The sequence below is a fragment of the Pollachius pollachius genome (genome assembly GCF_949987615.1).
Source record: "Pollachius pollachius genome assembly, chromosome: 1".
NCBI lineage: Eukaryota > Metazoa > Chordata > Actinopteri > Gadiformes > Gadidae > Pollachius > Pollachius pollachius.
The window spans coordinates 33033577-33060374 of NC_136934.1; the positions used below are offsets into that span (position 1 = coordinate 33033577).

General features: G+C 46.0%; 1 protein-coding gene across 2 annotated transcripts in view; it reads left to right on the forward strand.

Moving 5' to 3' along the window:
* Positions 1-26798, forward strand: part of LOC307070397 (poliovirus receptor homolog) — a 75973-nt gene that overhangs the window by 2828 nt on the left and 46347 nt on the right. For both annotated transcript variants that reach the window (XM_079728851.1, XM_079728850.1), the window contains exons 2-3: positions 24768-24877; positions 26327-26576. In XM_079728851.1, coding sequence (XP_079584977.1) covers positions 24768-24877; positions 26327-26576 — 360 coding nt within the window. The remainder of the gene's footprint in view (positions 1-24767; positions 24878-26326; positions 26577-26798) is intronic.

The window sequence follows — 26798 nt, forward strand, 5'->3', positions numbered from 1 at the left end:
TGTTTTTTTTTATAAATGGCACACGGGATCCGATTTCTATAGCATCCATATTGGAAAGTTTGAACTATCAAATGTTACAATCTGATATGTATTACACTCCACTCTAAGCATATTTATTTTGCAATTTACTTTGGCTGTCTGGAAAATATGAATTGTTTTCACAACCAGTGAAAAATCCAAAATAAGTTCGCTATACTATAAAATACTGAGCCAGAAAAAAAATATTATGGATTTCACCAATAAGAAAGTAAAGAAAAATATAATTTTATTTGTAATTAGGCTGCTGTCGTTAAAAAAAGGGTCATGGCAAGGGCATCCAACCTTATTGAACAAATAAATAAATACTTGGTCCTTGTAAGAAGAACATTGTAATCTTCACACATCTGGAACCTTCCTCCCTGGCTCCAGTGTCGTTTAAAAAGGAACGGCATTGATGGATTATGCGAGGAGAGAAATATTTCTTATTTTCAGTCTCCCCCTCTACTAAAGGAAGGGGAGAAAAAAAAGGTGAAAAAGAGATTGTCTTAGTATCTCATTAGCGCGATGGTGGTAGAATGAGGGGTGCTGGACCCTCTGTGATTTCTGTGTTAATGGCAGCGGAGGGGGCTTCTGTCAGTATGTAGATTATCTGTCCTAGCCCTCTCACACTGGCCCTGTAAATGCCAGACGGATTGTGAAAAGGTCAGGTGTGTGTGTGTGTGTGTGTGTGTGTGTGTGTGTGTGTGTGTGTGTGTGTGTGTGTGTGTGTGTGTGTGTGTGTGTGTCTTCTCTCGTTGGGCCTGGATGCATCATTGGTGTTGACATGCGCTGACACACACTCGTGCATGAAGATATTCTTGGGACAAAGTCTTCTTGTTGTAAAGGGGATCAATACCAGCCTCCCCTGTTTTAATCAGTCAGTTGATTTAGACATAAAAGTGTGTTTTGCGGCGTGAATGGAGACTGGTGGGTAACTTTGTGGTGCAGTGATCTGCACCACATCACTGGTCCATTGGCACGGTAGAACTGGCAAGGAGTGAAGTCTAATTTGAAGGCTCATGCAATGAGCCTTTTGATTAAGTCAGATTTGTATTTACTCTATTTAGGCTAGGCAAGCGGAAATATTTAATAGATACTTGGAGGAGAGCCTCTTATCAAGCAATGAATGTTCCATTACAATAATCTTGGAATACTTCAACAGATGTACGGGAAATGTTCTTGCTTCGTTAAATGGAATTTAATCAATCTAATCCTTCCATTTTATGTTCAAAAGGGATTACATTTGAAATGTTGACATAGGTAAGTATTGATTGTTGATAAATGTCAAAGTAATTTGTCTTGCTCTGTGTCTCGTTTTGATTAAGAAAGACAACATCCCAAAGTCAACCATCATTAGAGTTTTGTCAGTTGGGTCAAATACTATCACCCAGGATGAATGTCCCCTGGGAGGGAAGTCAATGAACAGCAGTTGCTGCATCGTAGTGCTTCGCAACCACTACTTTTAACAAGAGAAGACCATCAAGTGCAATTACTTCTCCACGCAATCCCACACACACTCTGCAGTCTGACATGTCATTATTAGGAATGTCATCTGACTTCCAGCGTGTCCTACGGGTACCCCCCCTTATTAATCATCCAGCTCTCTGCGTGCGCATGTGAGTGTGTGCACACGCATTAATGTTTCCTCTGAAGAAGCGCATGCCACATTCACCACCAACCCTCCTATCTCGGCCCACCGAACCCAGCTTTCAGTTTTTCTTTAATCACCCCCTGCTCAATTCACACAGTGTTAAAGGAGAAGTATGCGTTTCTTGCGCTCAGAAGTTAATGATAGTGGCTTTCCTGCATTGACTGTGCCAAAACAGGACAGCTCCATTGCAGCTCACTCCCCAGGTTTTAAGCGCTTCTCTCTAGTCCCCCCCCCCCTTCCTCCCACTTGTACAAGCTGGCAGAAAAGGCGACCCACTGTGAGGTCACACTGAGAGCACCCCACTGAGATGTTTGTGTTTGTCTCAGAGGGTTGCCAGATTAACGGAGTCAGTCCTTTTTTTAAAAAAAAAACAAACAAATGGAAATCCCGCCTTCGTTAGAAAGAAGGCCAAGGTGTCATGTAAGAAGAATGGGTTTTCTGAGCGGAGGGGTTTCAGAAACTTACACATAGGGTACATAGGGTCGTTTGACCGCCGTTTTTGGGGTAGACTGTCTATCCAAAATGCAAGGGTTCGCATTCCTACATTTATTGGTTTGCTAAAAGACTCGTAACACAATACACTTCGACACGTTCCCAGTTAATAGATCTTGAAGCAGTGCAATTTGCTGCAATGGCTTACTTGCATTTCAGCATTCTTCGATGGAAAAATAACGAAATAACGCCATACGGTGGTTGCAGAAGTTTGTAGTCACTTAGTCACGCAAACCCTCCCACACTACGTTCTGCTGCATCTGTGATTAATATCGGAGGCCTTAACCTTGTGCCTCTTAATCACTAGGTGCAATGCTGATTTTGAGGTAAAAACCCAAAAATTTTAGGTAACCCCTTTTTCTCTCCTGCAAATGACACTTTGGGACAGAAATGCCATTCGGAGACTCATTGAAGCAGCCACTCTTCCAAATGTAATGGCCGTAATTGAATGGTCTTCAAGATGGGTTCTTATTGATCTCCTCCGGTGTAGTTCTAGTTTGGGGGCATGGTCAGTGCAGTTCTTCTGGTTGTAATGTTTAGGATGACATCATCTTTTAAATTCCTCAGCATGGCATCTTGGCAGAGGGGATAAAGGAGGATTTGGAGAGGGATTGATGCGCTCCAGGAAGACTTAAGACTTCCCCTGGTCATTTGTAATGTGGAGGCACTACCTCCTTCTACCGCTTTATTTACAATCACTACACACAGTTTCAAGCGCCAAAAAAAGACCTTCTCTGTGGTAAGAGAGCAGAGGACTGCCGACGCAAACCTTTTTTAATATCGATAGCTGGGGAGCCCACTATAATCCCTCTACAACTCTAGTCTCTTTATTTACAGAAAGATACTGTAGTGTACTCTACAGAGTACAGATCTCCGGGCCCTTTAACTTGGAGGCCCTTGGCGGTGTCCTCGGCACGTGTCTGCGTGTACGTGGCCATCCCCCACCATGCAGCTCATTAGCAGTCACCTTAATGTGTCTAAATGTAGTGTGCAAGGCAGAAGGGCAGTGGTTCGCGTTATTGATCTCATATTGACTGGTGGATGATGCAGTGCCCTTATGTGTTATTGAAAACATTTAAAGGCCTGCTCTGGGGACTTGACAACACTGAGAACATATCTCTCTCGCTCTCCCCCTTGCCTTACTTCTCTGTCTCTCTTTCTCACCCTCTCCGCTTCTTGTCGACTTCCAATCACAGCCTCTTGCTGCTCTTCTTTCAAGTCTATTTTACTGGTAACGTTTTCACTGTTCTTTTCTTCACACAATCACTTCTCTTTTCCTCATCCATCTTCAACCAACAAGACAAACATATGTGTAACCTGCAGCCTCACATCTTTACCCCTGTCATTACTTGTTGGAACCAGAATGCCTTCCCCCCTGAAATGCATACCAACACTACACACTAAAACATTCTAACCCTTGTATTTGCGGCATGTCTATGCACAGCCTTATTGAGACACGTAGACTTGACAGAGCCGTGCTCTTTTTCTGCAACCCGCCCCCCCCCCCCCCCCCCCCCCCCCCCCACACACACACACACACGAACACACACATCTGACTTTGACAAGGTCACATCGAATTCACACTTATTATCCGCAGTGGACAAGCCGGCCAGGGGAGGAAATTGAATTTGGTGTGATGGGGCCTTGTCAAGTCTGTGGGTGGTGGGTATAAAGTCAGGTCCCCGAAAACACTTCCAGACACCCAAGGGTTTTTTTGTTTGTTTTTATTTTATTCAAGCTTCCTGATGGAACATGACGGACTGGTATATAGGTCAAAGTGCGACTTTTCAAACATTGAATAAACCATTTTTAGAAAAGGTATCTGAAGAAGAAATTAAAGCATATCTCCTCAATCACAAAACGCCTGTTATCTTCCGTTGTGCATGGACTCCTCTGGTAGCCTTTCGAGATGGCATAGGCTACGTTTTGTATTGTATAATTTAGAAAAAAAACATTGCTGGCACGCTACATGATCACTGAAACAATATCCCTGTAGCTTTGAAATTGGAGAGAGGTTTGTACTCTCCCAGAAGCAATGTGCATAGTGGACTCCTGGCAGTAACCCGTTCTGGTGCTGTTGCCGTCTCAAGTGTTTTGTCAACAGTCGGCCAATCCTGCTGCTAAAAAACGGCGTTTCCCACCATTGTGTTTGTAAAACCAGGGTTTTGGTGTCTCCTCCATTTGGCCGACACCCTCCTTCTCCCCTCCTGGACTCCCTTATCGGTGTGCTCGGCGACCTAACATATATTTTACCCTCTGGGAACATTCTTCCATGAACCCAGTCTCCCCGTCTCTGTTTACTCCATGCCTTAATGCCCCTGCTTCCTTTCCTTGGTAATTTGGTCCCTATAATTGATCCATCTGCGCGGTAAGCTGCTGTCTCTTGGCTTCGTCCCTCTCCCTTACCTCCACTCATCCCCCTCTTTGTTCTCCGCCGTTCTCTCTCCCCCAGTCTCTTCCTTTCCTTAGTCATCAATTTTCTGCTTCTCCTTCTGTAATTGGAATGTCTGTAAGTCCTCTTACACCCCTTAAAATCAGCTCTCTCCCTCGCAATAGTTTCCTCTCTTTCACACTCTTTCCCTCACCCCTTCCCTTTCTTACTGTTAAATTCCCTGGCTGTCTCTTTCACCTTTGTCAACCTTAGAGTTTCTAGTTTAGCCTATACAAACTGCCCATGCCACATCTCATTTCCCTGCTCTAATCCCAACCTCCCCCAAGGCCCAAGTTCTTATTTTCTCTTGCTTGTGTAATTGGTGTTCACCCTGCACTCCCTTCTAATGTGTAATTCTGTGTCTTTCTTTACACCATTCTCATCCTGGTTCCCTCATCTGTCTTGGCTTTCGGTTGTCTGGACTATTGCTAATTCTTCTCCCACTACCATTTTATTTCATGGTTAATCTTGCTTGTTAACCATTCACCCTCCCAAACATAATCTCCCTCTTTAACAATCTCCTGTAACCATTCCAGAAAGACCGCCATTTAGTGAGTGCTGGCCACCGCTTCTAGATGTTGTTTGGGATGTTTTGGCAGTAAGTAAACATTTTCTTTTGTGGGCTATAAAGTATGGCACTAAAGCTACTATCTGCCAGTGGAGCAGATAGTGCAGGACCCCCCTGTGATCTCCTGCTGATGACCTCGCCCTGGAGGTTGGCCCGTTACCAAGATAACAGTCAGATAGCGGAGAGGAGTTTGCATTGTTAACATTGAGCTGCGCTCCCATGCTGGTTTATTCTTGTATAATTTCGCTGCATGGGTCCATCAGTTTCGTGCCACATTATCAGTCGCTTATCAGTTGTAATCAGCCACATAGCTATGGGTTGGTAGCTTCAAATTGTACCTACTAGTAAGTTAACAGGGACGTTATCATTGATTCGGATAGGTAATGATATTAAGCACTGCACTTTTGCTAGGCATTTAACATATATTTATGTGCATATGTGGTACACTATTACTAGGCATTTAAAGCAGTGTGTAAGAAAATCCATTTTGCTCTATTATTGGTATCGGACGTATTAATGAAATATAATTAGTTGAATCGTGTTACTGGGCATTCTCTTATCTAATGCATTCAATGGGGTTCGTTTTGGCAGGCAGGAGGAAGCCATGACGCCCTGAGCAACATGATCAGGCAATTACAATTTGGTCTGACTTTTTCAATTGGCATTGATTATTTTATAGCTAAATACAATCAAATACTGACAACAGATGGATGAGTAGTCGTATAACGGAAACATGTCATCTGCTGACCAGAAACGGGTCATGTTTAAGAAAAGGAATTTGAGAGAATAAATGTGTACATTGAAATTTACTTTAAATAATACTGAATACTAAAGATACACCGTAATGTACAACATTTATGCAATAAACGTCCAAGACCAGGGCGCTTTTTTAAGAGCTTTGTTTTCTGTAAATGATCAGCGAAGTAACCATTTTTACTCATGAAGGTAAGTTCCACAAAACAAACAACTCTTAAAGGCAACAGCAGCCGTGTGTTGTTTTTCTTTTTCTTTTTTGTCAACCATACAAATATCCGCTGCCTGCAGGAAAGCCAGGGAGGGAGCACGATACTGGGACGCAATTGTTTACAGTCCCCCTTGTTTAGGACCACCCTCTCCCCCTCAGCATTCAGGTGAGCCAGGGGACACAGTGAGAAAGGATTTGTTTGTGCCTTCTTCACCAAACCGATGATTCATCTGTATCAAAGGACCCGGCATAATACACCTGTATCAAAGGACATTGTGCCCACTCCCACAGAGGGAAGGTGCCTCTGGAGAAGGGGTGATTAGTGTATTTTTCTTAAAATGTAAGCCATTTTCTTGACGTTCACTCTGACAGACTGGTTGGACCTGAACCGTGTTTGGTGAATCTGCTTATGAGAATGGAGCATCTCACCAATGTCATGCAGGATCTATCGTGTTCATATTCCAACCCTTTGCTCTTATCATTCTGCATTCTTAAAACAGTTTTTGCTTATTAAATTGGAAAGGGACAGACAGACCAAGAGAAGGCATCTCTGCTGACTTGTGCCGGTCACCAAAGCCCCTAAGGTTTTTTTTCCTTTTCATCGTCCCCTCACCACCTCCTATATTCATTAATTGCTGGGAGCGGTCTGGTTCCTCCTTCCCTTTTTTCTTTTTCAAAAAGCTTTCAGAGGGAACTTTCTCTTCCCTCCCTCCCGCATGCCAACCCACACCACCTCTCTCCAAAACAAGCTTGCAGCTGATTTTTCTCGTCAGTGATTCATGAATTAATCCCTGGCATGCCACAATCACTCCTGGGGGGAAGGAGTGCATGTGTGTGCGTGCGTGCATGTGTGCTTTTACTGTTTGCGGCAGAAGAACACCAGCGGGTGATGGAGTAAGGTGGGGAAGTAGGAGAGAGGTGGGGCTGGACTCACCGCTATGCCAGTCGCAATTAGAACGATGGGTCTCTGAGTTTAAACACATATTTAAATAGAAATAGCTTGAGGAAGAGAACATTTCTATGTAAACTAACATAGAATCGTCCTCTTTCTTGTTAAACTCTCTAAATAAACCGCCCTCCTCACCCCCAGCTCGCATCATCAACTTTTTTATTTGGTCATATGTTCCTTGTGGTTTTCTTGTCTTGTAAATATATTTCCCTCTCCCGTTCAGCCTTTTCCTCTGCCTCCATTTGAGCTTTCCCTCCCTTTTTTTGTTCCTTTTGGCAGCCATCACTTCATCCTACAGATCTCAGAGATTAGGATATCTCTTGCGAGATGTATTTTTACCCGCTTGGCCAATTCCCTCCCCCTGTGTTCGTCATCACAACTCTGACTAGTAGGACGCCACTCACTTGGCTCTCGTCTCTGTACCAGTCGGTGCCCCCTCCCTCTTCTGCTTTTATCTCTCCTCTTCATTCCTTCCAGATGATTCCCCCCCCCTCAGCTCTCCAAGGAAAACACACACACACACACACACACACACACACACACACACACACACACACACACACACACACACACACACACACACACACACACAAACCCCCCTGTTCTGGACTCAGCATTTTTTTTCTTTTGTTTTCTCAACTTACGCTCACCTCCCTTTCCTTATCTCCTCTGGTGTATTTGCATGCAGAGAGAGCAATGGGTGGACGGTCTGTCAGAATGGATAGATGGATGCATAGGTGGGGAAGGGTCACGGGTGGCAGCGATGTGATCGATTGACGGAACCGACCGTCAGTCACGGTTTCGCTTAAAGGATTGGCTGCTTCATTTCGGATGGAAGCCCTATTTTTGTTTCTCCCCCTGACAGCTTTATTAAATGGTTTTCTTATTATATTGAACTTTGAGTGCTCACATCTTTGTCCGCCACTTGTCCTCTTTTCTTCCTCTCTTCAGTTTTGTCCGCTGCAAGGTTATTTCCATAATGCAGTCCAGTGGGTGATATCAAATGAAGGTAACCCTTTTTATCCAGACAAATTCAGAAGACGTAATGTCCCTTCTGGCACTGAAAAACCTCCCCCACCTTTTTAAAAGGCTTTTCTGAAGTGGATATACATAATTGTACAGTGTCAAAATGAGCAGGGCTATGCATAGCTACATTAGAATAATTAGTATTCACTGTGTAGGTTGGCTTGCAATGATCACCTAATTCTTATAGCCACTTAATCTCCTCAGTTCATCTCTGAAGACCATTACACTCTTTAAGTACACTCATGATATAAACAGTAATGTTTCCCAGTCGTCGTTATGAATGAACCAGTGATTCCTGCTGATGAAAGGCCAGCAGTATGTCAGTCAGTGGCTCATAAGGCTTTAGCATAAAACTTTTAAAGAACAAACTGCTTCATCTTGTCTCATTGAAATCTACTTGACTGAGGAAATTAAGTCTTAATATAATCACATTGTACCGAAGTAGGCACGATTAGATTCTCATTTTTAAATGAAAACAGGCAGCTCTCCATGGTTGGAGTCTGGAACAGAGGCATGGTGGATGGGCCAGATCTGATTTATTACAAACTCCAAGGACATATTGTTGCTCCTTCGCTGTTTTGTATTTGGCTCCATTTCACAATCTCAAGTGAGTTCCTAAAATAGATTCTAATATTACTGTTTATAATCCTCTTTAACATAATTATATTTTTTAGACTACATTCATTTTCTCATTATTTTCCTCTGAGTCTTTTTCTGTTGGTGAGTTGATCTCATAAAACTTGCTCAGAAAGCGGACCACGGCAGCAACTTGGTAGTATCTCCACGTATTATTTATCTGTAGGTACTCTTAATTTTAGCTAGAAGCTAATGATCACAGGCACGTGCCACAGGATGGTGCTGACGAGATCACAATTGGCGAATGGGGTGCTTTGAGGTGGAGTGGCGGCGCAAACGTAATCTGTCGTTGGAGGTAAATATGGCTTGGCAGTAGCTAAAGGGAATAGAGGGAGCTGTGAGCGAGTGAGGAGCCTGTTACTGGCCTGTCAAGAGTGGTAATGAGGTGTGTGTGTATGTGTGTGTGTGCATTAAGTGAAATTTGAGGGAAGTTGGTGCAACATTTAATAGTACTAAATCCTGTTTTAAACGTTAAGTGAACCCTTGTTTCAGCAGGAGAAATTCTGCAGAGTTAAAAAAATGACAATGAGACTGTCGTAAAGGTTTTAGAAACAATAGACATAGTTGAAAGTGTGTTTCAAAAACCCTTCTCCTTCTTTGGTTCAACCGGGTTTGCAGGCAATAGAAAACTTAACTGTGGCATAAAGTTTTTTGCCTGAAGTAACACACACTCATTTTACAGAGAATTTTCCCCCATTTAACAACTTCACACTTCATAGTGAAAAGGAACCGTTGGAACTGTTTTCAACCGATTTTGTGACTGAACTTGTCTACTGAAGGTAACTTGTACAATCAATCCCCGACAATAATTGCCAATAGGATGTGTAAACTTGGCTCTCTCGCTTCTTCAAATTTCTTACTTCCCGTCTCTTAATTTAAAGATATACATCAGTGGCCTAGTGATAAGAAGCATATTGACGTATCTGACAACGTGGGGCTTTAATTAGCATGAGGTACTTTACCATTGTCAATTTAAAAACTGAGCGTTGACAATGGAACAAAGCAAAATTGTAGGTAACGTTTACAGCTGCTTGTAATACAATTTGCCATGCAAATGTATGCATGGAAATCAACAGTCTGAACGAACTCTCACCCAGGCAGGTAGCACTGACATCGGTTTCCCCGAGAAATAGGCAGTCCTGCCTGGGGAAAAGAAAGACGATTTCTATCAAATTGAATTGACACTTTGAGTGAGAGGAGGGGAAACATGACATGCAAAGACTGTGAAAGCTAGTAAGTGTGAAAACGCATCCATATAAAGGCTTGGTGAGAGAGAGGGACAGAAGGAAAGAGGGAGAGGTGAATATGAGTCTGTATGGCCCAGCGTGAAACGAAAGAGACAGACACTCTGGCACAAGATAGCTGTGAAAGAAGAGATGTTTCCGAGGTATAAATTCATTGGTTGGGCTTTGAATCTGACCTTATCTCACCATACAATTTCGATTATTCGGGTCATCATTCTATTCAAGATCCCCGATCCAAAATCGACGCTCGATTCAGTACCTAGGGGTAGTGCAGGGCGATTCAGAGAAATATATTATCACAATAATTATGGTTAATTTTACACACTATCGATAAGATGTAATAATATTGTTAAGAATTTGAAACACCAACCAAACAGTCTAACTGTCAGTAAATTGAAGTGCATGAAAATGTAAAGTATGCATCAGAACTTTTCCATTAATCAGAGGCAATTTTCTTCGTTCGTGGTTATTAATTTATACTAGTACTGGGTATCAATATTTAAGTTGATATCTTCATTGAATGACAATTTGAAAATAGCAAACTATCAAATTAAATATTTCAATAATAATGATTTAAACACTCAATGAAGCAAACCTAAGACAAAAGCCCATAACTAAAGGTGTGTTAGAGGGGGGGGGGGGGGGATGGAAAATAATAACTTGGACCCTTGCCATAAGCTAGTGTTGGCAATCTTTCTTTCTTTTAGATATTCTTTTTGTTTGAGGTTACCTAAACTGGAAGGTGTGAAACAGATGGACTCACAAGGTGAAAACTCACACAGTCGACCCGGGCTGTTCCTGTGGTCCTTTTGATGGGCTTGATACAACAAGACACACCAGTTAGACGGCGAAAGTGGGTGCAAATCATTGTCAAAAGGTCTTTGTGTTATTTATCCTACTGAGTGAGTAAATATTTTCAGAGGGCCTGCTGTGTGGGTCGATAGCTCTTTTACTCAGCGGGGGATCAGACGCAGGAGGGCCAGATAGTGACTGAGGAAAAGGGGGAGGAGGAGCTAGGTGCAATCCCACCGTGCAGAGCCACGGACACAATATGAGCTTTGTCTGTAGCTTAGCCCTGCTATACTAGGCCGGTGAGGCTACGAGGCTACTTTGAGGCTTCAACAACAAATGGTGGCATAAAAACGGCTTTGGGATTTTGGCAGAATTTACTGCCAAGCGATAGAGCCTCACTCCACCATAGCGGTTCCCCCGCCCACACTGGCTGCTGCCCTGAATAAGCGAAGTGTCTACATCCCTGTCCCCTTCCTCTACTCCCCTGCCCCAGGATCGTGCCCCCGGGGTTAAAGTGTACACTGGGCGAGAGGAGACCAGCTGTAAGCTAATATGCATGCTTGAAAACAGAGAGGTCTGGTTTCCCATCATAGGAACCTGATGTAAGCATAGTACTATGGTGCTTTTACAAACGGGCCACTCACCCAGGCTAACTGCTGTGCAAACGTATTTTCCCAGAAACCAATGTTTTATAACCGCTATATCAGTGTCTGCATCTCAGTCGCAGTGCTTGGGGCTTTCTCAACGTTGCCTAGGAGGTCCTCTGTAACCTGAAGCAGAAAGCACTGCAGTGTTGCTTATTTATGTGTAATTCAGATATCGTTCGACAAATGCACCAACAAGCTGTTCATTTAATGCCATATAATTATAAAGTGCACTGTACATTTGGTGTGGCTTCATCAAGTAGATTTAACGATGGCTAATTAAATCTTTTATGATCCTCATACATCAGTAACAGCATTTTAATCCATAATTGTCGACCATGGTCGCACTCTTGCTGCACACACTCTGAGTGTGAGCACAGCAACATTTGATCTCTTTCTGCCCCCCGTGTGCACTGGTGGCTATTGTTGCGACAGGGTGTCTCCCACATAGGATGAGTTGAGAGACACACACACAACACACACACACACACACACACACACACACACACACACACACACACACACACACACACACACACACAGACACAGACACAGACACACACCTAGGCCTTTCATCTTTACTCTCACAGGCCTCTCTTCTTCTTCTGTCAGATGTAGATTGGGGGCAAAAGAAGGTGGGTGAGGGGCGGTTGGTGGATGGAGGAAGAATAAACAGGAACATGTTATTCCTGTCCCAGGTGGACCTCTCTCCCTTCTCCCTATGGTGTTTTCAGGGAAGTAACAGGTTTCCGAAACGGTTGCTGCGGTTGGCGCTCTTTTCTCATCAGCCTCAATCTCTATAATTGTGTCTCTCCCCAAGCCTCCCAAGCCCTCCTCTCTAGCTGCGCACTTACCACCTATGTGGTAAGTGCGCATACTTACCACATAGGTAAGTATGCGCCTCTCTCTTTCACCCTTTCTCAATATCTCCCTTCCTCTAGCCCTCTCCTCTCCCTTCTGTCTCACTGTGGCTGTCAATCTGTCGCTCTTCTTCCCTTCTCCCTTCCACCATCCCCCCCATTTTCCTTTTTCAATATCTCACTCTTTCCATCCTTCCTTTCTTTCTCTCCCTCTCAACCTCTCTCTCTTGCTCTTTCCCCCTTTCTCTCTTTCCCTAACCCCTCTTATTTCTCCTCTTGCATCTCTCGCTTGCTCCCTGCTTCTCTCTCCTTCCTCCCTCTTCTTCCATTTCCCATCCCATCTTACCTCCATCTCTCTTTCTCCCTATTTTTCCATCCCCCATCCCATCTTCCCTTCATCTCTCTCACTCTGGTTCTCTCCTCTTCCATCCCCCATCCCAACTTCCCTCCATCTCTCTCTCCTCGGGGCTTGCCTCAGTGGGTCGGTTCCAGTCTGTCTGTTTGCTGATGACTCCACATGGACCAGATGTGATGCGCGGCAGCTGTTGCTCTGCTCTGCGGCACCACTCATCCCTCCCTCTCTCGGCCCCCTATCTCCACTCCAGCCTAGTCTTTCACTCTTTATTTACCTCTGTGTACTTTGCTCCCTGCAATGCCGTGAGTTCAGCTTGTCCCTCTCTCCACCGACATTTTCCTCTCAAATGACACTTGTTCCATTCCCATTTTTTTATTCTTCCATCACCCACATTCCTCTCCTGCCTCCACAACAAAACTCTCAGCGTTCAGGTGACATCGGCCCTTTATTCCTAAACAGTGCTGTTTTTTTGGGCTGTCACTTAGCAACTATCGTGTTCCAGTTTCTGCCTGTACTAGGAGTGAATCGCTGCCATTGTAGTCCGAAAAGTGCAGAGGCCAACAGGGAGCCAATTAGTTGAAGCAAATGTATGCCATGATCCGCAAAATACTGTCTCCTGTTAAAAGTGTTGTTTTGTCAAGTGATCTCATTTCACTGATCGCCACTTGGACAACATTCTCTGAGCTAAATATAATTGGAGTGGCAAAAAGGCTGTGCTCGAGCTCAGGATTGATGTATAGACGTAGAGCTGGAGCTTGATCTCGTAGGTAAACTGGAGCAGTTGGAAAATGCTCAAATGGCTTTTTTATTTGGGTTAGCTGAGCTCCCGTTAGTGGTTGGATGCATTCATTCACGTACATGCCTTGTTTCCTTTGGTCTCTCTCAACCTACCCATCCCCGATGAGTGATGAACAGGTCTGACCGGTGTCCTCTCATCCGAGGGTGGGGGAACACTCACTCACTCAGTCACTCACTCACTCACTCACTCACACCCCTCTTGATGACTTTAGCCCTGAAAATCCCTATCTTGTGTGTGCGCACCGCTGTGCATGAGCGTCACATCTGTAATTGGTTGCTGAACGCACGGACCGTTGTCCCTCTGATCCCGTGGAAATCCGGGCTCAGCCTGGCAGATCCGGTGCTAATCAACACCGGCTTGCTGCGCTCAGGGAGAAACCTGCGCGCACGCCACTCCGGAGCGTCGAATATCACTTGCACGCGCAAACTTAATCGCTCCAGAAATCCCTAATGAGAAACATAACATGCAGCCTAATTTCAGGATGCCGCCTTTGCTGTGCTTGAGATTTAAGAAAGTGTGTGTGTGTGTGTGTGTGTGTGTGTGTGTGTGTGTGTGTGCGCGCGCACTATTCTGTTTGCGCATGGCCGATAAGATATCGAGCGCCGCTTTTCTCCCGCCAGCGTGCCTGTGGATGATAAGATCGGGATTGGGCCCGCGGTGGAGGCCAGCGCTGGTTGCACTTCACCCCCACGCTGCGACCTGTGAGTGCTGTTCGCGCGAGGGTTCTGCGTCAGCCGGGGAATCGGAGGAGAGGATCCTCATCATTGCTCATTCACTGCTCCCCTTTGAGAAGCGTGCTAATTAGCCCTGCGTCTGTGATTACCCCGCTCGCGTTTGATCTGCCGCACTATCGAATGCCTGCCTGCCTGTATTGCAGGAATATAATGTGCACAGCCGCGCGCACGTACCAAACCACACACATGCACATAGACTTGCTTACACTTTAGTTCAGAAGCAGGCTTTTCTCTCTACCTTTTAGAGCGCACTACAGGTGGCCCTTGCTACATGGTGAAGTGCATGTAGCGTCGCTCAGTGAAACAACTGGGAGGTATAAAAGTTAATGTTTTACATTCGCATACCAAGAGCCATGTTTACATTCGCTGCGCGTGTGCGTGTCAGTGCCTGTCCCTGTGCTTGTCATGATTACACCCTGGAAATGGTAGAATTATGGCTTTAATTACATTTTTAACAAATCCCCCACTGCTTCCTTGTTGTGCTAGTAATGTCTGTCAGACACTGAAGGATATGCACACTGCAATGTCTTCGACGACACGAATAGCAACAGTTCCCTGGGATCAGTCCTGTGTTATGCAGCTCTAAAAACCTGGGAGTCTGCTGTGATAATGAAAGTCCTACCTGTCCTCCAAGATTAAGCAGCACTACGGCCCTCCTACACACGCATGCACACGCACATTCTCACAGCTTTTTATTACCCCAGCTCCTTATCTGTCACTTTATCTTAATAGGCAAGATAGATAGTAAACAAGTTAGCCTCTTCCATAAATGTGTATGCGAAGCAAAGGCACACGTGTGTCTGTGTGTGTGTGTGTCTGTGTCTGTCTGTTTTCCGGTGTCTGGGAAGTTGCTTTCCTGTGATCTTCAGATCCCTTCCAGTGGAATGGGTGTAGCATGTATACATTCAGCTGCCATGTTGCCAGGCAGACGGCCCTCATTATCATCTTTTATTTCTATTTGGTTTCAACGGAGGACCTGGAGCATAAGGTTATTGTCCCATGTCCGGCCATCTACTTGAAACACCTGTTGATTGGTTGTGTATTTGTTATTTATGAATTACTTTGTCCCTCAGCAGCTAAAGATACACCGCTCTCCTATGGCATGTTGTCATAGTGACCGTTCGTTTGCGAGGGAGGGCCAGAGACCTCTCTCATTGACCCGTACGCACGCACGCATGCGTGTTTATTTGTAGATAAAGTAGTGTTTGTTTGAAACCACGCCTACCGTCTTCTCTCATTTGTCCTCTCACGTCCCGCACTTAGTATCACCTTTCCTGTCAACCTGTGTGGTGGGAGGTTTCTGTGTGTGTGTGTGTGTGTGTGTGTGTGTGTGTGTGTGTGTGTGTGTGTGTGTGTGTGTGTGTGTGTGTGTGTGTGTCTGTGTGTGTGTCTGTGTGTGTGTGTGTGTTGCACGTCTCTCCTTGAGACAGGAGACAATGGGGCCACGGGGCCCGCCCTCCCCGCTCCCCGGGAAACCTTTGAGAGAAGACAATGGCCGACTGAACGACGTGCAGTGAAAAGCAGTCGTCGTACCCAAAGCAGTCAGCTCTCCAAACCATTATCTTCCTTTTGGCTCATTTATCCATCTGATGTTTCTTATCCCTTTGTGATTGTTGGCCTACCCTCGCCTCTTTTACCAGTCTCTCTCCTTCTCCTTCTGGCTGTGTCTCTGTCTCTTTAGTCTCTCTTTATTGTGGTGTTTCACTCTTTCTTATTCATTCATTTATGTGTGTGTGTGTTTGTGTTTCTCCTCATTTTCTCCCTTCATTTCCGGTTGGCAATGTCATGGAGTCTTTTTATGGAATCTGCTGCTTGGAATAAGTTGGGTTCTATTGTCATAGAAACAAACTTCTTTTGTCATAGAAACAGGCAATGGCAAAATATGTACAATATTTTTTCAATCCTTCAGTCCGTAATCATAATTAAATCGTGTCATATGAAAACTGCTTTTATAAATGTGATGTATGATATTGTTTTATATTTAAATATAATGAATACAATTATACATATTGTAGGCATGCATCCAAAAATGTTGGACGAAATTTATTGCAAATCAACATTTTTCTCTTACACATTGTAGGCTTAAAGTCTTTCTATCTCTGCAGACACGTATTTCACACTGTTGAACACAATCTCTTACACTGCCTGTCGGCAGTGTGGTGTGACACTGCCGTCAGCTGTGCATCTTTTTTTAATATATTGGTGTTAGTAATCCCTGACTGTTTGTTTTGCTGCTCACCTTCTGTGCTCCATATAACTAGCGTTGATTTAATAACCCACCATGTGTCCCGCTCTGACAGATTGATCGCTGCAATAGCCGCCTCTGTCATATCATGGTACTGCGTTTTTAATCCTTTAATGTGGCCCTGGAATTGGATTGCTCCCTCACCCTTTTGATTGGGGGCGGGTCACGCTGCGACAGCAGTGTTGACCAATGGGCTCATCAGAGGATGTTTGATTGGCAGCCCTTAAACAGAGGAGCTCGGGAATGAACCATGACCTACCGTACCATCCCATCTCCTCCTACCACCACCCCCCCCAACCTCCTACACCTCTCAAGGTGAGATGAAGGTGGAGCCTTATCTGGTGGTGATGAGCAGGCGAAACATCTCACTTTGTGTATTTGCGGTGAAGGGATGGCTGTGGTGATGGGATTCCTCTCACTTGAGTTGTGTTTGGTTCGGATTTTTAGAGAGGGATCACGCCTCGCCTGAAATATCCTCTGTGACACCTTGGTAGACTCTCACATCGAAGTGTTGTTAGGCTGGTGAAAATAGAACTCATAATCACATTATGTTAACAAGTGTCTTATACAGCAGACACAAAGGTATTAATGGGAAATGCTGAACATCACACATGCACACTGCCACGTGTGTCTGCAGCGTTCTTGGGTGAATGGAGTTGCCCTGTATCACACACAGACACACAGAGGGAGGGAGGGAGGAATGTTATTAGCAATGGTGCTATGAAAAGCAAATGAAGTCATCGTAGTCTGACCTGGGGTATGTTTTTGCACTTGACAAGTTTCTCAGGTAAACATTTCTGACATTCTCTATCTATTCTCACCTCGAAGCTTAAGCAGTAAACTATAGAGGAAAAGCCAGCACAGTCATAATGCAAGGACCAGTGATGCCCGACCTGTGAATCCAGATGGAAGACGGAGGAGCAGATATGTGAAGACACGAATACGCCTTAGAGATAAAAATGGATACACTGCGAAAAAAAAGAAGAGTTCTGTGGCACGGAATAGAAAGCGGCATATAGCGGCGGGAGAGTGAGAGTGACAGAGAGATAGTGGAAGGGCTATGCAGCCAGGCAGAAAAAAAAAACTAGCGAGGCCACTGGGGATCTGGGTGGCTGGTGTCCGTCCAGCCATGCAGTCAGTCAGTCAGTCAGTCAGCCACTTACTGGTATTCAGTCTGCCTCTGAGGCAGCGGTTGAAGGCACTGGGCTGTGGTTATTTATTTGCTTTAGGAAAGCGGCGTCCTTTTTGTCCACAGTAAACCTGGCTCTGTTAAAAGTGCGGCTTTACTGGCCCTGAACATAGCCCTGCCAGACTGCACCCGGGGTTGACATTAAACAAGTGTTTTGCCTGCGTTTGAGGTTTTTGTCTTTTTCTCAGGTTTTCCTGTTTTAAACCCCAGACAAGGTACCATATCCACTTTTGAAGTAGCTTATTTCCTTGCCCTCACCTCCAAATGCTGAGGGTGTCTCTGTCCGTCTCTCTCTTCCATATGTCCGTTTCTCCTGGGTACAGTGTAGATGTTGGTGTTTATTAATAATGGAGGGAGGAGGAGAGCTGGATAGAGCTCTTCTTCTCGCCAAGGGAATGAATAATTCACCCCTACGGAAAAGAGTGCTACTGCACACTGTGTGTGTGTGTGTGTGTGTGTGTGTGTGTTTTGTCGCGTTAGGGAGTCCTTGTCTTGGTCCCTGTCCTAGCGTTTTCATTGCGTCCGCGAGGTCGTTACCTCCGGTCGTACATATGCACACGTCTTCTCTCAACACGACCACTCCAGCCTTCTTTTGTGTCCTCTCGTCCGTGTGTTGCAGGTTTCTATATCTTTAAATGTCTCATGGCGGTTAACACAGTCCGTTGTTCTGTACTTTGTATGGGTTTAGAAGTACGAGAGGTAAAAGATTATCCGATGTGGAAACCTCTTTCGCCTGTCGGACAGAATTCAGTAGCCTTGTTTTTGTTTCAAACACAAGTGTCTCCCATTTCAAAGCAAACTGGGAGGACTTGTTTAACCAGATTCTTAGTCAGCTTTGGGCTATGCATGTACACAGCTGAAACTCAGGGGAGGGGAGGGGAGGGGAGCGAAATTTAAAGAAGTCCGTAGAGACACATGGGCTATTGTGTATGTAATTTCCTGTCAGGGACCCTGCAGTTAACAGACCTGTTGGGATTTATTTTGCTTTACTAGTTTCCTCTTTCCTGAAAGCCTCATGCATACTGCATAAACTTTAGCCACAGAGTAAAACAAAGGTCTTGGGCTGAGTTTAGCCTCAGGGGCGGGGGTCTTCAACATTTTGGCGTAGCCAGTCAGTGTTTGTTTGATGGCGGTAAAAGGTCTATTAATTGTTTAGCATAAATAATATGGTATATGAGGTGTTTCCTTCTTTTTTAATGTACTTTGTAACGAGGAACAATTTGAAATGTCCTATTAATAGAGTGTAGTGCCTACCTATTAAAATCTAGCTGCGAGCAAGTAATATGCAACAGTACATACGCGCAGACACGTGTGCGCACACAGCGAGCCAGAGATACCACCAGAACCCAGAGCATATTTCTCCTCCAGCTGTTCATCTTTGGATGGCACTTTGAAGCCTATTCGTCTTCTTCTGTCCCTCCCTCTCTGCATCCCTCTCTCCTTTTTACTCTCGCTTCACTTCTGTTCCTTTCTCATGCCTCAGCCCTTCCACCCGTTCCCCCCCCCCCCCAACTCACTTTCCCCGAGTTGGCTTTTGCAACGTTTCACAGCTTTGCTGTGAATAAAGTAGACTGTTCCCAAGTCACCCCCTCAATCACTGCCTCTCCCGCCCAGTCCCCCCCGCCTCCTCTCCTGTTGCATCCCAGAGGTGAGATCCCCCACCTCAAGCCTCCCTCACGCAACATCTCTGTAACAACACTGTGTGTATTCCAAACCCGGCACTTCCTCTACTTCACTTCCCAATTAAACAAAACATATCAACCTCTATCATCCCCACCCCTTTCCCTGCTCTTATATACAGTATATATTATTTTTTTGAATCCTGTATGACCTCCCCACTTTGACTTTGAAGCATGTGCTTTTATCCAACCTTGGCGATCGATAGCCCAGCGTAGACTCCTGTATTCAACAGCGGCGCTGCCCCTCCCCCCCCCCCCCCAACCCCACCCCGTGTAGGGTTTAACAGTAAGACACCAGAGACGTGCGTCGCGGTTACCTTCTAAATGTAGCCTCCCCTATGTGCTATTGATTGGCCCCCGCTGATGAAGAGCACGGCGCGAAAGGTCAATACCAAGACGAGCCACGTCGCCAGTCTTCATTTCCTGGTTTTATTCCCAGCGTGTCAAACTGCCTCGCCTGTCAAAGCTAAGCTGCATTTCCACCCTGCGCCATGCATACCAAACCACCCACGTCCCTCTGGGGGGGGGGGGTGGTGGGTGGCTGTGCGTGTGTAAAAGCAGTATCGGAAAATGCACTTTCAATAAGGGTCTGTCCCGGTGGTTTTGTACTTTGTGTAGTTTGTGTGGGGCGCTGCGTTCAAGGTCAAAGGAACTGCTGCCACGCCGATTGCTGTTGAGCAGCGGCAGTCCACTGCCTCCGTGTTGGTCCTGTTCCAGTGCCGATCTGATAATGGCCATTAGTGTAGTCAGGGGGCAGCAGGGGAGGTGAAACGCAGTCACACTGCTAGTGCAGGGAGCGCCACATACCCACCAGCAGGTGGGCACACCACACTCATTATGTCAAACAATAGTTGGACCCAAATGATGGAGTCGTACTGCGCACACACACACACACACACCGTGGCATGTGTGTGTTTGCATACATCCATACACACACACACACACACACACACACACACACACACACACACACACACACACACACACACACACACACACACACACACACACACTAACACACACACACACTTGTTAGAGTTATGTCTCAGGGGAGGCGAGTGGGAAGGGGGTGAGGAAATGACCACAATAGGCCTTACGTCTCAGGAAAAAACGATGTGATTGTTGCTTCTGAACCCAAGTTTGAAATGCGGTGTGTGAGAAGAGTCCAAGAAGGAAGCATTGTTTGTGCAAGTCGATGAGAGAGGCGGAATGCAGGCAGAGGAACGTTCTGTCTGCCAGAAAATGGAACCATTTCTCTCCCCCGCTCCATATTGCTTGTGTCAAAGCTCATTCTTCGGGATTTGCCGAGGGAAGGCACAACAATGGCCCAGGCGGCAACAGGACGTAATGCAAATGAACACATTCACAGTGGCCTGGTCGGGCAGAATAGAGTGCCGGCTGCTTATTACTATAGCGCTATAGAGGAAACTCTGCAAGATGGAGGCCAGTAGGCGATTCTATCTCACACACACACACACACGCTTGCAGTCGCACACCGAATTTGAAACACTTACTTCCTCTGAGACACACACTCGTTCAAATGCTGGCACCCGGCAAAGTAATTTGTACGTATCTTGGACGGCAAACAACTCGATATTCGGGTCCACCTGGCGGGGCGCAGCCGCAAGCCAGGAGAAACAGCCGAGAATCAGTGAGCTCTGAAGGCCATTAGATATTTTGGGTGATGGCCTGCGCCGCCTGTCCCCTGATGCTATGCTTTCCCCCACTCTAGCAGGGATCAAGCAGAGGACATGAATGCCATTAGCCCTGGGCCGGTCGGGCCGCCGGGCGGGCGGGCGGCAGCTGATAAGAGCCCGTTCACCTTTCATAAGCCACGGCTGGCTCTAATGGACCGCTGTGAAAATTAGTATTTTTATTCTGGCCTCACTCGCTCTTGGTCTTTTGCTTGCTCTTGTCTCTCTCTCTCTCGCGCGCTCATGCTCTCTAGGTCTCACTCTCTCGTTCTCTCTCGCTGTTTATCTCGGCCTCTGCGCTCTGTCTCACTCTCTGCGTCTGTCTCCATCCCGCTCTCATACGCTCTCTCTCTCCCTCTGTCATGCTCTGTCTCTCTCTCCCCCGTATCTCGCTCTGTTCCTCTCTCTAGCCTCCGATGGCGTTACCCTCTCAAGGTCAGGTGTACAGTATGGCTCCCCCCCACCCTCCCTTGGCCATCAGCCTCTCCTCGCTCTGTTTCCTCCTCGGCGCCCCCTCCTCCTTTTACTTCACTTTCTCTTCCTCAACTACTTCTTTTTCTGAGGTCTTGGTCTTTATTTTCTATTATCAGTTTTGTTATATCTCACTCTGGACGCTAGTGTTTTTTCCTCCTCTTTCCCCCTGTCTCTTTGAGCCTTCATTTAGCGCTGCCTCTCCTCTGATGGACTGGCTTCCTTCCTACCTCTCCTTCCCTCGGCAGCTCCTCTCCTTCGCACCCCTGGCTCTCTTGTTCTTCTTCCTCTAATTCTCTATTCCTGGCGCAGACCACATTCACACCCTTTCATCCCCCTCTTCCCAGCACACCCTCCTCCCACCCCCGCCGCCCTGTATCTCTTTTGGCATTCGTCGTCTATCCCTCCTCTCTTTCTCTCCTCCTTTCATCCCGTCATCCTCCTCCTGCCACACCTCCTCTATCTCTCCCTTCCTCTCCGATTCGTCTTCCTCCCCCCTCTGGAATGCTGAGGAATATGAAAATGTCGGCGTGACCAGGCAGGGGATCACAGGGAACTGTTAATATGGCAAGCCTGTCGTGTGCATGTGTGTGTTTCTGACACGTGTGTGTGTGTGTGTGTGTGTGTGTGTGTGTGTGCGTACGTCTGTGTGTTTGTGTGTGACGTGTGTGTGTCCGTCTGTGTGCGGCGCGTGTGGGAGTTAAATACATAACGATGGGTGACAGTACGGTGACATTTGATTTACATTGATGTGCTACTTTGGGATGCCAGAGTGTGTGTGCGTGTTTGTGCGCTGCTGGTGTGTGTCACCTGCGGGCAGTGGAGCTGCCGTAAAGTAGAGCAGCTGTGACACATTGCTACTGTTCGCGTCGTCTTTTCCCCCCTCGTTTATCCTTTTCTTCTCTGCTCACTTGGATCCCTGAGCCTCCTCCTCTTCTTGTGAGTCTGCTACCTCCCTGGATGCTGCCCTTCTCTTTTGTTCCCTGGGCTCCCTGCGTTTCAATATGGCCATAGCTCACTAAATATTTATACTGACAATTATTACTTCAAATGCACCCCCCCCCCCACTCCCCTCATCGCCGGGCTGAACTCTGGCAGACACTGTGCAGTCCTTGAGGGCTTCGGGTCCCGTCACACACAAATGGTGCGTGCGTGCGTGCGTCTGTGTGCGCTTTCCTTCCTTCTCGGTGTGTGCCTAATATTCATTTCCCCGGGGCTGTGTAGTCTCATAAGGCCGCTCCGTCTCTCATCTCGGCTTAGACGAGACTTGACCCGGGTTGCCTCTCCTCTTATTGCATCTGAATGACGGACAGCAGTCTTGGAGCTCCTCCCTAACCCCCACCCCACTCAAACACACACACACACACACACACCCCCCTTCCCTGTTCGTGCTGCTGCCACACAGGCGAGGCTCAGCATCTTATGAGGGACGGAACCCCGACAGGACGCGTCGATACTGTCGTGCGTAATTACCTGTGCCGCGTGAGCTTGTCTTAATCCATAGCGACCAATTACGACCAATGAAGCTGAGAATGGCGTCTCCTCTTTCCTCTCTCCACTCCTCGCTGCACGTGCACGGCGGAGGAGGCTCGCGCCGGAGGCCCTGAGCTCATCTGCAGTTAGCCGGGGTGGGAGGGGAGGATTGTAGTGCGGGGATCCAGCAAACACCCTGGACACTTCAGAGATCACAGGACGACAGTAGCAGGGGATAGGAACACAAATTGTGTGTGTGTGTGTGCGTGCGTGCGTGCGTGCTCTCCGCTCCAGTAAGGCTCAGTGCTGGCTCCCAGGGACTGCTCAGCGGCCGGCGGTTCCTCTGTGGCTACAAGGAGGTTGTTTGGTGCTTGTAAATTGGGCCAGCCTGCCGAGAGCTGGTGTTATTCTAGGAAAGTGTCTGTTGGTTTTTTATTTTCCTCTCTCCTTTTTCACAGTATTGCTCGCTTACTGGCTCGCCCTCGTTTCCTCCCGTTACCGTTTGCATGTTTCTCTCTATGTATTGATACCTCACCCCCCCCCAAGCGCACTAGGAAGGGCCGGTTATTGCTGCCACGGTGACAAGGAGACGATTGACCTTTTCGTGTGTGTGTAATTTTACGTCCTGATGGTAACAGTGTTCGAGTCAGAGTACAAGTAGACACAAGCCAGTTCCTCTATATTTTGTGTGACCCATACACGGCAAGGCATTTAAATGTTGGGCGTCTCCAGATATAATCCACTCCTAAGTTAAAGCAGGGCTTATTTGCTGACATTCATTATTGCACACTCAATCACACAGGTAATTCCATTTTTTTTTCTCATTACGTACACTCTAACATTCTATCAATCTTCTATCTCTCCAATGTACCTCTGTCCCTCTCACATGCTCACTTTAACGTTTTTTGCCTAAACTTCAGGAGATGACACTCTGGGACTCGCAAACGTGCAGAAGGAAAAACGTATTTATTTAAAGTCTATGCTAGCTGGTGTTTTCACACAGGAATGCGTTCGGTAGAGCAAATGGCAGGCTACGGGAAGGCATAGCCCATCTCAATGATTTATGACCAATGTGCTCCAGTGCTGGCTTTCCTCTCCCCATTCCTGGTGCACGCACACGCACACACGCACGCAGAGTCATGGACATATACCAGACTCCTGTAGGTTTGGCCTACTTGCTCTACAGAAAGCCAGCTACGCTCTGTTGTACCAGACGCCTTCAAACACAACCTCATTAATCACCGGGAGGCCCAATCACAACACACCTCTGCCTCATTTCCCCCGCCCCTTTCCCTAAGAAACCAATCAAACCTAAACGATCAAACACTGGCGCATCATCTTTCTTTATATGACTTACCTCATCATGACACACATTTTTCTGTGTAGTCTTAAGAAGGAATTGCGTCATGTTGTGGAATTTAGTTTCTTTAGTGCTGGCCTATATAGAAAAGACCAAATATGAATGTTTTTGATCAAAACCGCTTTGATATCGGGACTATTGATAGATGACTTGCTAACCCAAAATATTTACATGCTGAGATTCTTTATAAACAATCACGATAATATGATTTCATCATAACATGGATATATTGACTAATATGGTAAAGGCAAATAATAGAACAGATAAAACAGTCTGGTTAGTTCAGAAAATGATATCACTTTACTGTAATGCAACCTTAAAACCAGGGAAAGAAATGTGTCTCTGTGTTTGTGTTGTTTTTTTCCTACCCCTGCACCAGGTTCCATTTGCTGCCTGCACATTTTTGCATCTTTCAAATTTGTTCAGGGGGTGAAGAAGGTATGGTTTACTTAGGTCCTCCTCTAACCCCTCTCCTCTCCTTCCTGTCCTGCAGGCGGGCTGGGCCAGCGGGTGAAGGTGGAGACGGAGGTCCTGTCCTACCCAGGCCAGACGGTGAACCTGCGCTGTTCCTTCAATGACCCCTCCGGCATCCAGCTCACTCAGGTTAGGCACAATCGCGCAGATGCATACACACACGCGCATACTAAGGCACTCCTACAAACAAAGCGCGCAGTGTGGCATGCATACAAACAAGTACACACACATGCACACACATGCATGTACACACACATGCACACACATGCATGTGCACACACACCTTCATATACAAACACACACACACACACACACACACACACACACACACACACACACACACACACACACACACACACACACACACACACACACACACACACACACACACACACACATGCATATAAGACACATGCATATAAGACACATGCATATACAGACACACTCACACAGGCATACATAAATATTCACAAACACAGGCATGCTTACAGACACACACACACACACGCATGCATTTACAGACAAACACACACAGGCATACATATACAGACAGACACAGAGCTGGTGATTGCTCCTTCTTGTAACAGTGTACAAAATGGAAGGAAACAAAAAAAATGTCATTCCTAAATGGCGTCGCCATGTGCTGACTCAAAGTAGCTCAATCTGTCAGAACAGCCCCAGCCACAATGGCTTCTCGCCCAATATGAAATCATTACAGAACCATTCTGAAATCAAACGGCACACGATGAACTTATGGATCGGAGGCTTCTGAACTGGCTTGTATTTATTATTTTGTACGATGTATTCCGAAAATATTGGCAATGTGGTAATTATCCAGATGTTTTTTTCCAGGGACTCAGGGGACCATACTCAAGCACTTCTCTTTTTCGTTGAGCAGACACGTACAATAAAAAAGAAAAGCCATTCATAACTTTTGGTTGCATTTAACATAATTTCATCCGTGCACTAAATCACATGTGGTTTGGCACATTTAGACTAAATGCCTGATTTAATTTCACAAACCATGATGCCAAACATCTAGTTTTGGAGTGGGGACTTCATATGACAGATGTCGGTTACAGAGTTAACTGCTGCAGGTTTTAACTTTAGGGAGCGCAAAGTTATCTACCTAGCAACTGACAGTGTGTCCTTTGTTGTGACTTATCATAAATTACGTTGTCATTTGTGTTATTTGTTAACATTTTGATTATATTGTCAAAGCGGGCTTAGAGGATTATGTAAAAAAGAGTGAAATAATACATAAATGTCTATGAACAAGTTCCTTCAATCCCTTAGATTTCAGATAAGAAAACCGGTATGTTCTCACAAATGGGAAATTAATATTTCATGTTTTCACATCTAACTTTTTCATGAATTATTCAGTTCTAATTGACAATATCGGTATTTGCCAACATAAAGAAATCCTGTTAATCTCCCTCTGGTTATCGTGTGTATAAATCGCTCCCAAATCGACCGGGCTCTGCAATTTCACCCTTAAACGGAAATCCCCCTAATGGCTTAATTTGTCCTAGAGATCGATGGCTCAGCCCCCCCTCAAACTCTTCAACCTCCCCCCAGGTGACTTGGATCTACGAGCCTGTTGAGGGCGAAAGGATCAACATCGCCGTCTACCACCCCAACTTCGGTGCCCACTTCCCGGAGACGCCGCAGAAGGGGCGGGTCACCTTCGTCACCAACCCCCCCTCCCTGCCCAACCCCTCCATCCAGATCACCGACGTGAAGATGAGCGACGAGGGGAAGTACATCTGCGAGTTTGCCACCTACCCCAGTGGCAACGAGCTTGGCACCACCTCCCTCATCATGCTAGGTAGGGGTCTGTGTGTGTGTGTGTTGTGTTAGAGACGTGTACACATTTATCTAAGCAAGGGGATTGTGTGTGTGTGTACATATTTGTCCAAGCACAATGGAAAGGTCGATTTTGTTTGTGTGTGTGTGTGTGTGTGTGTGTGTGTGTGCGCGCATTAGTCTAAGCTCAAGGTATAGGTATACTGTGTTTGCGCATATATATGTAAATGTAAAAAAAATGGCC